The sequence below is a fragment of the Marmota flaviventris genome, chromosome 3 (assembly GCF_047511675.1).
Source record: "Marmota flaviventris isolate mMarFla1 chromosome 3, mMarFla1.hap1, whole genome shotgun sequence".
Classification (NCBI taxonomy): Eukaryota; Metazoa; Chordata; class Mammalia; order Rodentia; family Sciuridae; genus Marmota; species Marmota flaviventris.
The window spans coordinates 170,781,609-170,796,719 of NC_092500.1; the positions used below are offsets into that span (position 1 = coordinate 170,781,609).

General features: G+C 43.2%; 1 protein-coding gene and 1 long non-coding RNA gene across 4 annotated transcripts in view; one reads left to right on the forward strand and one right to left on the reverse strand.

Moving 5' to 3' along the window:
* Positions 1-11,418, forward strand: part of Extl3 (exostosin like glycosyltransferase 3) — a 104,957-nt gene extending 93,539 nt beyond the window's left edge. For all 3 annotated transcript variants that reach the window (XM_071610612.1, XM_027926916.2, XM_071610611.1), the window contains exons 6-7: positions 4,048-4,176; positions 8,344-11,418. In XM_071610612.1, coding sequence (XP_071466713.1) covers positions 4,048-4,176; positions 8,344-8,553 — 339 coding nt within the window. In that variant the 3' untranslated portion in view covers positions 8,554-11,418. The remainder of the gene's footprint in view (positions 1-4,047; positions 4,177-8,343) is intronic.
* Position 11,419: 1 nt separating this feature from the next.
* Positions 11,420-14,418, reverse strand: LOC114085702 (uncharacterized). The gene is made up of 2 exons (XR_003581538.2): positions 14,339-14,418; positions 11,420-11,711 (listed from the first exon to the last, which is right to left on the reverse strand). It is a non-coding gene; the product is annotated as an uncharacterized lncRNA (long non-coding RNA).
* Between the last annotated feature and the right edge of the window lie 693 nt (positions 14,419-15,111).

Consider the following 15,111-nt stretch of genomic DNA (forward strand, 5'->3'; position numbering starts at 1 on the left):
TGTATTGTGCTGGTTTTGCTCCTGACTCATCTTCCTTCTGTTCCTCTTCTATAAAGTAGTCACTGGCCTCTTGTGGCCACATATGGCTACTGAACATTTGAGAAGTGACTGGTCAGAGTTGAGATGTGCTCTCAGAGTCAAGTACACACCAGGTCTGAATGTAAATACTTAATGTATGAAGTTCATTCCTAAAGTTTGCCCTGGTGTTTCCAAACTCTGGTGGATCTGGACAAGATTGCAAGTGTGGTGAGAGGGGTAGAGTGTTGGACAGCAGGTGGTCAAGAAACCACCTCTAACGAGTGCTCATCTCAGGAGCCACTGCTTAGTGTGTGCTCATTCATACCTTGAGAATTTATTTGTCTGCTGATAAATCTGCCTTCTCAGACTGATTGCTTTTTAAAAGTAATGGTCATATCCCTTTATTTTAAATAAATAAATAGTTTTCTGAATGAAGCTTACTGTTTTTTCTATTTGAAAATCTAGAGCAAAATTTACAAACTCATAACCATGGAACTCCACTTGGCTCACAGAAATGCTTTTGCTCCCCCAGTGTTACCCACTTTCACCTTTTAAAAATCAGAATATTTTGTAAAAAAAATCTGGATTGTGATAAAAATGGAGGCCAACATATTACCAAAAGCAATATGCAGATTTAATGCAATCCCCATCAAGATACCAATGACATTTTTTCATAGACCTAGAAAAAAGTCTTAAATTTGAAAGAATAAAAGACCCAGAATAGTCAAAGCAATTCTAAGCCAAAAAAGCAGTGCTGATGGCACACAATACCTGACTTCAAATTCGACTACAGAGTTACAGCAACAAAAACTGTGTGGTCCTGGCATAAAACAGACATAGACCAAAGGTACAGACTACAAGACATGGGGACGAACCACACAAACATGGTCATGTGATCCTTGACAAAGGTGCCAGAAACACGCACTGAAGAAAAGATACCCTTTTTAACAAATGTGCTGGGCCAACTGGTTATCCACATGCAGAAGGAGGGGACTAGACCCTTATCCCTCAGCCTGCACAAAAATCAACTCCAAATGCATCAAAGCCTTGGATTAGACCAGAAACTATGCAACACCTAGAAGAAAATGTAGGGTTAACACTTCAGCATGTAGCAATGACTTTCTCAATAGGACCCCTAGGGCTCAGGAAATAATGCCAAGAGTTAATAAATGGATGGCATCAAATTAAAAAGCTTCTGCACAGCAAAGGAGACGATTAGGAATGTGAAGAGAACCTACAGAATGGGAGAAAGTCATCACTAGCTCCTCTTCAGTCAGAGGATTAATAGCTAGAATAAATAAAGAACTCAAATAACCCAATTAATAGATGGGCAAATAAATTAAACAATTCAAAAGAAGAAATACAAATGGATAACAAATATAGGAAAAAATGTTCAACATCATTAGCAATTAGGCAGATGCAAATTTCCCTACACTGAGATTTTTGTCTTACACCAGTCAGAATGGCAGCCAACAAGATCACAAATAATAAATGCTGGAGAGAATGTGGAGAAAAAAGGAACACTTTATACTTTTGGTGGGATTGTAAATTAGTACGACCACTATGGAAATCGGTATGGAGGTTCCTCAAAAGACCAGGCGTGGAACCATATACCTAGCTATACTGCTTCTTGGTAATTATCCTGAAAAATTAAAGTCATCACACTACAGTAATAAATCCATACCCATGTTTATAGCAGCACAATTCACAACAGCCAAACTATGGAGCCAGTCTAGGTGTCCATCAGTGGATGAATGGACAAAGAAAATGTGGTATGTATACCCAATGGAGTTTTATTCAGCCATAAAGAAGAATGAAATTGTGGCACTTTCCAAGAAAATGTCTGAAACTAGAGACCATTATATTAAGCGAAGTAAATCAAACTTGGGTCAAGGGAAGTGTTTCTCTCATATGTGGAAGCTAAAGAGAAAGAAGGAAGATAAAGGCAGATTTGTCATGGAAATCAAAGGGAAGCAATAGAGGGAAAGGACTAGGGGGTGGAAGCGAAGTGCTGGGGAATGATATTGTCCGAACTGTATTGCTACAATGTGTACGTGTATGCATATATAACCATATATAACGAGTCCGTTGTTACGCACAACCATAATGCACCAATAAAAAAAAAATAAAAAGAATGGGGGGAAAAAGGGCCCTAAATGTAAACTGTGGACTTTGGGTGATTATGATGTGTCGGCGTAGGGTTACTGATCATAACAAATGTGTCACTCTGGCGGGGGATGGAAATGGAGAGGGCAGGGAATATGTGGAAAATCTCTGTACTTTGTTCACAATTTTGTGGTGAACCTAAAACTGCTCTAAAAAAATAAAGTCTCATAAAAAAAAAGAGGCACTTGTTATATTTACCTTCAAACATCAAATTGTAAATGTCAAAAAATAATCCTTAGGTTTCTTAGGTTTCCAGTGATGAGTTTTTCCTCCCTTTAAATTTTATTTTGAGACAGGGTCTCATTAAGTTTCCAATGAAATGGCATTGCTTAGAGTGTTTCTTATGAGATAATAAACTTGCTGCCTGTTACCTGAAGTTAACATTCTTTCAGCCCTCAAAAGTTGACATTTTTGATAATCATTTTCTATTTTGTCATGTCCCCTACACGTTCTTTATCTAACAAGAAAATTGTGCTGAATGAAACAGTTGATCTGTGAGGGCATTAAAAAAAAAAAAAAGGAGGCCAGGCCCTCAGTGTTCCTGCCTCACAGCAGTTGGCTGGAGCTTTGTGACCACAGCTCCCTGTGGATGGGTCTTACATGCATGAACCTGACCTGCCATTTCCACTCTTCGTAAGTGACATTTTAAAGAAATGCATTTATGTAGCTGAGTGTGGTGGCACTGCTTTTAATCCCAGCTTCTTGGGAGGCTGAGGCAGGGTGAATTGCAAGTTTGAGACCAGTCTGGACAACTTAATGAGACCCTGTCTCAAAATAAAATTTAAAGAAAAGTGAGGAAAAACTCATCAAAGGACTTTGGATGTAGTTCAGGCCTAGCATGAGTGAGTCCCTGGATTTGGCCTCCAGTAGTACAGAAACAAAAATCCAAAACCAAAAGTCGCCCGCTTGCCTTTGCCCTTGAAAGGAAGTAAATTGGTCATTCCAAATGTACCACAGTCAAGTTTTTTGATCATAAATGCCTAATAAAGATTTTGAACATGTAGCTAACGTTTGTTTGGTTTTTGGTACTGGGGGTTTAACTCAGGGGCACTTTACCACTGATCTTCGTACCCAGCCCTTTGAAGGTGAGCCAGGTTCTCACCTAGTGCTCAGGCTGACTCCTGCCCCAGTTTTCCAGGGATCTGGATTACAGGAGCATGCCATGGTGCCTGGCTCCCTGAGGTGATTTAAAGACTGGCTATCCTCTGAGTGGGAAGGGAAGCAGTTGGAGGGTGTGGAGTAAAGGCAGGATAGGTTTGGAGTTGGACTTCTGTGTAAACACCCACCATGTGCTGTGCGGGAAATAGCATGCAGGGAAGAGACACTGCAGCAGGGAGACCCTGGGTATGCCAGGCAGGAGGTGGTGATAGCTGGGAGCAGAGAGCAGCTGGTGGCCATGGTGAGGAGGAATCTGAGGCCAGAGAGACTGAATGTCTCATGGTTCTGTGATTTCTAGAGAACTGAGAAGATAACCAGTCTTTCTCCCCTCATTATTTCTTATCACCACTGTCATAGGTAGAATATTGTTCAACTGAACCAGTGTCTGGATAGGTTTTACAAAGCATTGTTATTGATTCCAACATTGCTGAAATACCAATGAAATCACATGATGGAGTTCGGTTTCTCAAAAGGGGGAACAACAGTAGTTTGAATGGGGTGATCCTTTACTGCAGATTTGTGTTGAAAGGTAGTTAGCAGCCCTGGCCCAACTCCCCAGGTGCCAGTAGTGCTTCCCAGTTATTGCCACATCCCAAACACCTCCACACACTTTCAGCCAGCCCTTAGATCCATGCGTAGTTTTGCTGAAAGCCAAAGAACTGTGTCCTCTAACAGAGTATGTGATTCCCTTTTTTCTCCTGACAGTATTATGCCTACCTGTATTCTTATGTGATGCCCCAGGCCATCCGAGATATGGTGGACGAATACATCAACTGTGAGGACATTGCCATGAACTTCCTTGTTTCCCACATCACTCGGAAGCCCCCCATCAAGGTGAGGCCCCACTACCTTTGGGACTGTGCATGCACACAAACTTAATTCATTTGTTTGGCTACACTGCAGTCCATAAGGGTGTCGAGCCTGAGTCCCCTTGTAAAGTGGGTGATGACCACTTGACTGCAGGATTAGAGTTGATACTACAGGGCTCTTTACTCCTGAGGTCGATGGATACTCCGAGGGCTTGGAACTTGGTGGAAAGGATGTTGCGGGTTTATTTTCACTCATCTATAATTGAAATTTAGTATTTCCTTCAGTTATAAAGTAGGCAATGATTCCTAAGGATAGTGTGTGTGTGTATGCTATAACTGATCTGTGACCAGAAGAAATCACATATTTTCATATCAGATTTGCTGCAATTTCTTAAATTAGGCTTTCAGACCATCACTGCTTTGAATTTGTGGTAGTTATTAACTTTTCCCTACATTTGGTTATTTAAGGTGTTAACAAAACAGCTATGTACATTACTGTATTTCAATATGATTTGTTTCTTTTGTAATCCCATGTAGTTTATTTTTTGCATTTAAAATCATTCAGGAGTCCATAGGCTTTACCAAGTTGCCAAATAGGGGGGTGGGGAGATGTGGGGTGGGTGTCCATTAAACAAGAAACCGAGGAGTTATGCGTTAACACACGGAAACCTCTAAGAAGTGTATGGCACATAAGTAGGTACTATATAAGTTATTTGCTCAAAAGCAGTAAACTCCGAATTCTGGAAATTTGCATTCTGATTTTTGTTCTGGAATTGCTGATCAGGCTTGGACTAGATAAGCCAACTTCACATTCAGCACACAGAAAACTTGGTTCCATCCCTTTTCCCATCACTGCAGGCTGAGGCAACAAAGCACCCCAGTAAGGGTTAGGACACAGGTTTCCTTCGTGGGTGTTGTGCTGTGAGTAAATGATATCGTGTGCATATTTCATTCTTGCATTTCAAAGGTAATTTCTAGATTAAGTATCTGCCAGCATGTTCTAATAACTTAAATCGTATATTTAGGGGTAAACAGTGTGGTAACTAGAGGACATTCATTCAGTACAACAAAGTATAACAAAGATGGAGAGAAATGCATTTGGGAGCCTCATGCATCCAGTTTCACTAAGCAAATCTTTTTTTTTTTTTTTCCTAATCTTGTTTATTTTTATGTGGTGCTGAGGAGCAAACCTAGTGCCTCACATATGCAATGCAAGCCCTCTATCACAGAGCTACAGCCCCAGCCCCACTAAGCAAATCTTTTGCCATGTATTTCCCATGGTTATTCCTTAACTTCTGATTACCTTGTAGTTTTTTCTGTTGCTGAGACTTGTGGTAAAGCCTCACAAAAGAACACTTAGTAAACTCATGTATCAAATAATTGATTTAAAAAAAAAATCTGAATCATGATCACAGCTATACAAATAAAAGCAACACATTTTCTAAGTATAGTGGCAGATCCAGTATTAAACAGTGAAAAGCATACTTCTTTATAATCTTTAAGGTAGAGAGGCAGAGGTCTTAAAGAAATTAACGACTGGGGAAAATTTCCTATTCTTCACTTGTTCCTTTCTTCAGTGGCTGGACTTCAGTCAAGATGTACGCTTCTATTCCTGCCTCTGTAGGACATCAGATGGCATTATCCTTGAAATTTCGGAAATATCTGAGTGATTAGGTATGAAACTGTAACGGCAATCACCTGAGCACTGGCAGACATGTTTGTCTACTATGTTATTAGGCCAGTGTTTCCTTAGCTAAGCCATTTTTTTTTTTTAAGATAGAGGAGGGAGAGAGAGAAAATTTTTAATATTTATTTTAGTTTTCGGCGGACACAACATCTTTGTTTGTATGTGGTGCTGAGGATCGCACCCGGGCCGCACGCATGCCAGGCGAGCGTGCTACTGCTTGAGCCACATCCTCAGCCCTAGCTAAGCCATCTTTTTGGTGTAGAGTGAGAGAAATAATTGGGCATGGTATACATAACACTCTGTGTGTGTCTGTGTCTGTGTGTTTGTGTCTGGTGCTTGACCCCAGGCCCTTACACATGATTGGTAAACACAAAGCTACATTTTCAACCTTTTATGTTGAGACAGGGTTTTACTAAGTTGCCCAGGCGGGCCTTGAGCTTGTGATCATCTTGCCTCAGCCTCCTGAGTAGCCGGGATTACAGGTGTGTGCCATTGCACCTAGCTGGATGCAACTCTTACCAAGTGAAAACTTCAAAAAAAAAAAAAATAATAATCTTGGTGAATTTTGTCAATCATACTGAAATATAAGAACAATTCTAGATTGATACTACTTTTCTCTGGGTGGGGGGTGGGGATTGAACTCAGGGGCACTTAATCACTGAGCCCCCCCCCCCCCCCTTTTTTGTATTTTATTTAGAGACAGGATCTCACTGAGTTGCTTAGCACCTCACTAAATTGATGAGATTGGCAATTTAGTGATTTCCCCTTCTCTTTTCATCATATTTTCACTGTCGTAATGTTCTTTTCCTTGTTTGAAATAGGATGATCAGCTGCTTCCTTGTTTGAGTTAGGTTTGACTGATTTAGCAGTGTTCTTTCAATAATGTTCAGTGTCTTAACAATATTGACTTAAAAAAAAGGAATTAATATATTACTTGGAATAATCTATTATTTTTGCAAGGAGGGGAAAGATCTAGTATGGAGATATGCTTCCTTAGGAATAAAGGATTAAAATCTTAGAAACCACTGAGAATAAGGGGAAGCTTCAGTGTGAAGGACTAGAGGGGAGGCCAGGGGAGCTTCAGCCCCTTCTCTGTTCTCGGTGGTCCTAGTTTTCAGCATCTACTAAGGATTTTCCTTACCATTACTGAGTACAGCAAGAACATTTCCACAGGACTGAATATAAATGTTCAAACTTGGGTTTATATTAATTTCCTATACATATATGTGTGTGCATATATGACATATATATGTGTATGTATCCAAAAATATATTGGGGATACAGTGTCAGTGTTTTTACTGATGGGTTACATGATTTAAGACAGGTAGAAACTACTGCATCAGTAAAAACAGCAGTTAAAAACTTAAAAAAAAAGATTTTAATATTTATTTTTTAGTTATAGTTGGACACAATACCTTGAACCCAGGGCCTTGCATGTGCTAGGCAAGAGCCCTACTGCTGAGCCACAACCCCAGCCCCCCAGCAGTTATAAAATCTTGTTGTTGAATGGAGTGATTTTCAGGTTAGAGGACTTCCTCCAAGGTTGGATTCTGGTGTCTGGGATGAGGAGGAACAGTTCAGGTTCAGTGAGGGCAGAGTGGAATGTTGGCCAGATATTCTCTGATATGTGGATGCTAACCCACAACAAGGGAGGGTGGGGAGGGGAAGAGTAGAAGTCCAATGGATTAGACAAATGGAAATGAAGTGTGTGTGTGTTTGGGGGGGGGGGGGCGGAATAGGAAGGACAGTAGAATTGGGATTGTGTGCCATGAAAATTTACATTTGTTTCTTCCTGTGCCTGGGGTCACTGCCTATTAGAAACCTGTCTAAACTATATTAGCATATTGAGGCTTTGCAGGACACACAAGTAGCATAAATTCTAGCCTCAGCTCTGTGTGTGACATTCTTGAGGTGACTTTCCCTTCACCATCTTCTGCTCCTCTGATCCTCCCTGTGTATTTATGATATGTGATCTCCCACCTTTCTTTTCCTTTTTTTTTTTTTTCTAGCTTCCACATGTAAGGAGAAAACATTTGATCTTTGATTTTTCTGAGTCTGTCTTATTTCATGAGCATGATGTTTTCCAGTTCCATAAATGGACATATAGTATTTTATAATCATTTAACTACTTCCCATTTGTTGGGTACTTTTCCAGTATTTTGCTATTAAAAACATGAAATGAACAACATTTTACTAACATCTTGCTATGCAACCAAGATAAATACTGGAAGTAGAATTACCGAGGCAAATAACACTAAATGTTGTAATGTCTTTGATATCTGTTAAGCTCAGGTCATTTGGAAAGTATGCCTTACTAATGTTTTAAATATGCACATGGTGGGAAAGAGCCCTGAGCTCATGTCCTGGCTTCCGACTTTTTCTGTGTGAGTGGGGCCATTGGTTCTGCATGTCACTGGAAATGGCGTTGTGTTGGCAAAGCTGCCAGGTTCCTATCAACCTGAGCATTATGATTCTTACGCTGTGTTCTTTCTTCCCTGCTCCCAGGTGACATCACGATGGACTTTCCGATGCCCAGGATGCCCTCAGGCCCTGTCACATGATGATTCCCACTTTCATGAGCGCCACAAGTGTATCAACTTCTTTGTCAAGGTGTATGGTTACATGCCCCTCCTATATACTCAGTTCAGGGTGGACTCTGTGCTGTTCAAGACCCGCCTGCCCCATGACAAGACCAAGTGCTTCAAGTTCATCTAGGGGCATTGCAGGTTTTGGGGAGAGGAAGGGCAGAGTGAGGGAGATGGCTCCCAAGGTTCCCAAGGTGTTAAGGACCTTGGGGACATCCACTGGGTGGGTGGCCCAGACCCTCTGCTGGGAGAGGCAGCAGGAAGAGTGGAAAGGAAATAGCTGCCTTTTTCTTGAAGTCGGCCACACTGGGCCTGGAATCCTGGTCATCAGACCTGGGGTTTCCACACAGGGCACTGACTGATAGCGCACACTGAGGACCATGGGGACTCTGGAGAGTCACTCACTAGTTCAAAAGCCCAGGACAGCTGGTTTGTGGTTTTTAAATTCAATAACAACTATTATTATTATTTAAAAAGAGAAAGTTTCAGATCTGCCATTCAAGGCTTATTTATATATGTGTGCATATATACACGTATATGTGTATGTACATATGTATGCACACACATACATATACATATATATATATATATATATATATATTTGGTGGGAGGAGTCTGAAATTTTTGCCCCTCTCTCTGTGGGAGGGTCCTACCAGACTCCTTGTGTTCTGCAGTTTGGAGGAAATGGATTCTGGCCTTGTTACCTGGCTTATCCTTTACCTCTCCCATGCCCCAAGGACATCTGAGTGCAGAAAAAAGAAAGGGATGGACTTGGCCTTCTTACCAGGCCTTGGACAAGACTGGATCTGTGGTCTGTTCCTGACCCTTTCTTTTGCCAGCTGTTGATCTGTAATCAGCTTCTCCTCCTGTTCCTCCTCCAGGGAGCTTGGGGATGATCTGCACCATGGAGAGAACAGCTAAGTGGGGAGCGACCTGCTGGGTCTAGTGGTTGAGGATTTGTCATTAGGCCAGAGCTTGTCCCAGGACTTACCCCTGCTCTCTCATTCTCTCCCTTATTTGAGAGAGAGGAATAAAGCAGTAGAGAATGAGGCAGGAGTAAGGCCCGCACTGCCAAATGGCTCTGGTTGGCTGGCCCTCCTGGGAACAGCATGTGCCTCTGGAGTGGGGCTTCCTTCAGATGTTCTCTTGGATGAGATGCAGGAAAGCTGCAGGCTGCACCTGAAGATGTGGTTGTGGTCTGTGGGCCTGTTAGCTCTGGCATACAACAAGCACGTGACCTTTGAGGATCCCACCCGGCTGGCCGGGAAGAAGACTTGCAGCAAGGCACTTGGCCTTGGGATAAATACCTTGGTGAAATTCACCTTCCCCCACCTCTGTCTGGACCTCCACCTGTCACCTGTGGTTTTTGGACCCCTAATGCTAGGTTGTCTGTAGGACCCCCTGAGGTTTGGTGTGTGCTAGGACAGTGGGAGGCTGTGATGTGCTAGGGCAGTTCAAATCCAGCCTTGGACTTTAACAGGCGTTCACACTTTGTTACGTTTCCACTACCAGTTTAATTTCTGTTCCCTGGGCTGAAAGTGAAATAAGCTAATTTTGGTCACAGTGGCAGTGGGGGAACTCAGGAGGGTGTTGGTGTCGTTTGTTGGGGATTTAGCCCATAACCACTGTTTTTTTCTGAGCCCCACTTCTGGAAGTGGAGTTGAGCACAGGTTCCCAGCAGTCAAACAAAAGCTCAGGTCTGTCCTGGTCATCACATGCCTTAAGCCAGTTCCGTCTTCCCTAGACCTTGACATCCTGTGCTTCTATTTCTTGGGGTACATTCTCCTCTGGCCTGTGTGGACCAAATGGGTTCTCCACTGTTTTAAAGCCAGTCTCTTTCCTGTAGATTCCACTCAGCTCCAGAGCTGGCTTGGCCCAAGGGAGCTCTCCTCATCGGCCAGCAGGCCCTAGGTCTCCCAGGCTGGCATCGCCACACCTTCCCACTGGTATCTTGTGGCTCCTGCCAAGGCAGCTACCTGGGGAATTTGGTTATGCTTCTCAGCAACCAGCAAAGGGGTCCAGACCCCTTTACCCTACTTTCTAACTGCCCTTTCCTTGACTTCTGGACAATTAATTTTAGTAGTAACCTTCTTCTGTCAGGGGAGCCAAAGAGTGTGGTGTTTTGAGCTATATATGTGGCTGCTATTTCGTTTCTTTTAATGTGAGGATGCAGTGGGAGACATGGGGAAGAGCTGTCTGTGTGGCAGGACCCCACCCCCTTCAGTGGGGGCAGATCCATGGGTCCCTCCATGTGGTTCATTCATGGATACCATCAAAATGTGCTGTAGGGAGGCTGTGATGTTGGAGGGTCAAACAGGGATAGCACTGTTGGGACTGACAGGACACTGACTTGAAGGACCCCTGGTCGACACTGACCTGTGCCTGCACTGTCCTCAGCAGTGACGGGCAAAGCAGTTGGACATGCATATTTCTTAGGAAGGTGCTCCTGGGAATGCCTGCTGTCTGCAAGATGGGATTGGGAGAGTCCCTGGGCCCTACCTTTGATGCTGCTTACTGTGGGACACCGGATAGTGGGGACTCTGCCACAGGGAAGCAGCCCTCCTTGGCTGTGTTCTGGAGGACTTGTTCCTTGGCCTCAGCTCTCGATGAGACAGCTTTGCTTCCAGCTAGCCAGCTTGCTCTTCACGTTGAGGGCAAGGACTGCCCAGCTTGGTGATAGCCTCCTAGGTGCTCACAGGCCTTGCGCATTTGTCCCCAGCAGTGCTTCTGTTTGGTGGGGGCTGCGCCTCATACAGGACTCAACGGGTCCTGTCCAGGAAGAGGAGCTGGATGGCTGGGAGCCATCTGTCCAGGAGCTGCCTGGGTGTGCCCAGGGAGCACCTCGTTCCAGATGCTGCTTTGAAGGGGGCTCTTTGGTATCATGCCGTGTGCATCCATCCACCCCTTTTCCAACCATGAGCACAATGGTCTTACGTTTTTTGTAAAAAAACAAAACAAAAAACAAAAACAAAAATAAATGGAGACTTTAACTCAAGCAGCTTGGAAGTCTTTTTGTGATTTTCCTCAGCAGGGACAGAAGAGTGAACCAAGGTGCTGGCCTGATTCCAGGTGGTCACCAGTGCATGGTCAGCCGGCAGCAGTCCCAAGTCAGGCTGTGGGCTGTGTGACAGGTCTTGGAGCTGCTTGGAGCCTGGCTGAGGGGATGCCAAACGTGTATGAATGGGTCCAGGCAACCTTTCCAGCATCCATTTCTGGGACGAGTCGTTTTGACCAGACACTTATTTCACTTATTTCAGGGGCTGTGGTGTACATTCAGACTTCATTTTCCTACAGGAATTTTAAAGAGCGTCAGTTTGGTATACTGTGCTGGGGAAGCTAAGTGTCCATGGCCCAGCAGAGGGGAGAGGGCTTGCTCTGTGGATCATGTGACTGACAGGAGTCACCTCTACCTAGACCTCTAGTTGCTGCTGCTTCAGTATCACAGCCTAGTCCTTTGGAGTCTACAACCCTAGAACTTCCATATGACTGTGGGTCAGAAGCATACCCTGAGTCATGGAGGAGAACGGAAGAGATGGGAGCTTGGGTTGCGACGCCATCTAAGAATGGTCAAAATCAAAGCTTGTTGAAGCAGGGCTGAGGTTGATCAGACTCATTTGCAGCAGGTGTGGGGTCAGTCTAGAGAATGGACCTGGGGCGGCTGCCACCCAAGGATCTCCTTGTTACCACCTGCCCAGCCCCAGAGGACTTGAGGAAGCACATGAGGCCCCAGGCAGTGTGTCTCACTGCACATGGAGAAAATGTGCTCACTTCTGGCTCCAGTCTACCCAGGTACCCCAAGGGGCTTCTGCCAACTGGTGATGTGCCTGTCACTCAAGTTGAAGGCTTATGTTTACAAAAATGCTATTAAGAAGGATAATGCTGTGATTGGGGGTATGGGCTCAGGAGTAGTGTACATGTGCTCAAATCCTGTGTTGCCTGTGACATTAGTGGAGAGCAATTCATCTATTTCAGGGCTTTACCAATAAGATGGCAAAAATTCTGCTTATCATATGGTATAAAGAAGTAAAGAGCCCGCTATGTGGCACACAGTGAAAACTCTTTTCGGTAAAATCCTGCAAACTTCTTGGTGGCTCCTCTGCATCCCGTCTGTTTTGAGTGCCAGGGCTTCGTTCATGGTTTGTCCGCAGCACAGCCCTCAGGATGCCTCCTCAAAAGTGTCTGTTGTCCCTGTGTCTCCTGTCAGAGCCACAGGCTGGCTGGCTATGGCTACTGCCTCCTGAATGGTGATAGGTTACCACTACCCTGGCATCGTGAGGAAGCTTCCTGGGAATACAGCCCCTAATAGGTGGTTTTCTGATGAATTAATTCTTTAAGGAACTGAAGAGGGTCCTACCAAAGTCACACCTGGCAGCAAGTTGAACAGTGCCTGAGTACTTGCCAGGGCCAGGCGCCAGGTAAAGGAAGCCTCAGACCCACTTATTATAAAAAAAAAAAAAAAATTGTTTTTGTTTTCCTGGTGCTGAGAAGCAAGCATGCTAGGCAAATGCTCTAACACTGAGCTAGCCCTCTGATCTCCTTGATGAAGGGAGTAAGATAGTGTGTCTAGATTTGAAGGCCTGGAGAGCATGAAAGTAGGATGGGAAGCCCTGCCAGGGCCAGGTTTGATTTGCTATTTAATTTCATCTGTTTTCTGATCTGTTTTAATTAGGCAAATTGTTATATCTTTCTATATTTGGCTTTATGTTTATGAAATTACAAATCCTGGTCAATAAATTGAAGGGCCATCAGCACAAAATTATTTAAATTTTATCTCAGGTATTAATTCCAGGTCTGGGGTTGTAGCTCTGGAAAAGTGCTTGCCTAGCATGTGAGAAACACTCGGATCCATCCTTAGCACCACATAAAAACAAATCAATAAATAAATGGCATTCTGTCCATCTACAGCTAAAAAATATTAAAACTATTGGCTCCAATATCTTATTATAAAAACATAAACCGTGTACCCACCTGTCGTCTGACTCCACTTGACTTATGGCAGTCCACCTCTCCATCCCCAGCCACTTATCTATCCTGGCTCATCCTTTCATCTGTCCTATTTCTGGTACATTGCCAAATAAGCTAGTGATATCAGTATACTTGCTTCTAAATACATAAGCACATACATCAATTGGAAGTTAATATGGTTTTTTGGGGATTTGTTTTTGTATTGGGATTGAACCCAGGGGCGCTTAGCCACTGAGCCACATCCCCCGTCCATTTTTAATTTAGAGACAGGGTCTTGCCGAGTTGCTTAGGGCCTTGCTAAGTTGCTGAAACTGGCCTTGAACTTGTGATCCTCCTGCCTCAACCTTCTGAGCTGCCGTTTCTGTTTTTAATGAAAAAATTGCACACTAAAATGCACAAATCCTAAGTGTGCATTCTCTTGAGTTTTGATGAACTTATACACTCTATAACCCAAACCCCTCTAAAGATATAGAACGTTGCTCAATCCAGAAATTTCCCTCATGCTCCTTCCCAGTCAGTCCCTACCCCCACCACCTGAAGACAAGTAATGCTCTTATTTGTTTCCATCTTGGATAGTTTTCCTTATCCTGGAATTCATGTAAATGGTATCATACAATTTTTATTTGTGTGAAGCTTCCAGGAACTTAGCAGTGTTTTCATGATCCATCCAGTGTTGCAGGTGTTAGTTCATCTGGTACTTTTTATTGCAGTGCAGTATTCCCTTGTAGGGATATAATAAAATCTTTCCATTTTATTGACAGATACTGGGGCTCTTTCCAGTTTTGGTCTTTATGAATAAAGTTGGTGTGAACACTCATGTACAAGGCCTTTCCTTTCTCTTGGATAAATACCTGAGTGGAACATTGGGCAATATGGTAGACTCAAATGTGTTTGGTTTCATAAGAAACTGCTAGACCTTTTTGCAAAGTGAATGTTTGATTTTGTACTACCAGCAATGAAGTGTTCCAGCTCCGCGTCCTCACTGCCGTGAGATGGTATCTCTTGGTCCTCTTGATTGATTTTAGCAGATCTGGAAAGTGAATGATGATTGTATCGTAAAGTTTCAATTTGCATTTCCTTGATGACCAGTGATGCTAAGCATTTATCATAGGCTTATATCATTTATGTATATTTCCTTTATGAAGTATTTGTATATTTTTTTTTCCGTGAAAAGATTGTTTAGTGACACATTTGTCATATAGTTGGCATCAGAGTCCACTGTTCATGTTGTGTGTTTATTTTTTGACAAATGTATTACAACATGTTTCTACAATTACCATTCCATATGGAATGTCTCACTGCCTGAAAGGCCCTCGTTTTTTATGAGCCACCCGTTGACTCTCCCTACCCTCCAGTCCAAGTTTGCCTTTCCCAGAATGTCGTTGTTGGACTCCTCCTGCACACAGCCTTTTTATGTTGGCTTCTTCCACCTAATACTATACATCCAAGTTTCCTTAATTCCGTTGCATGATTTGATACTCATTTCTTTTTTTTAAATCACTGAATAACCTTCCTTCCTATGGATATATTGTCCTTGAGTTCTTGGTGGGTTTTAAAAAAATATTTATTTTTTAGTTATAGGTATAACTATAACACAATGTCTTTATTTACTTTATGTGGTGCTGAGGATCGAACCCAGTGCCTCACGCATGCTAGGGCTCTACCTAGTCACAGCCCCAGCCCTCAGGTGTTCTTTACCCTGGACAATTAGTCCATTCCCAGG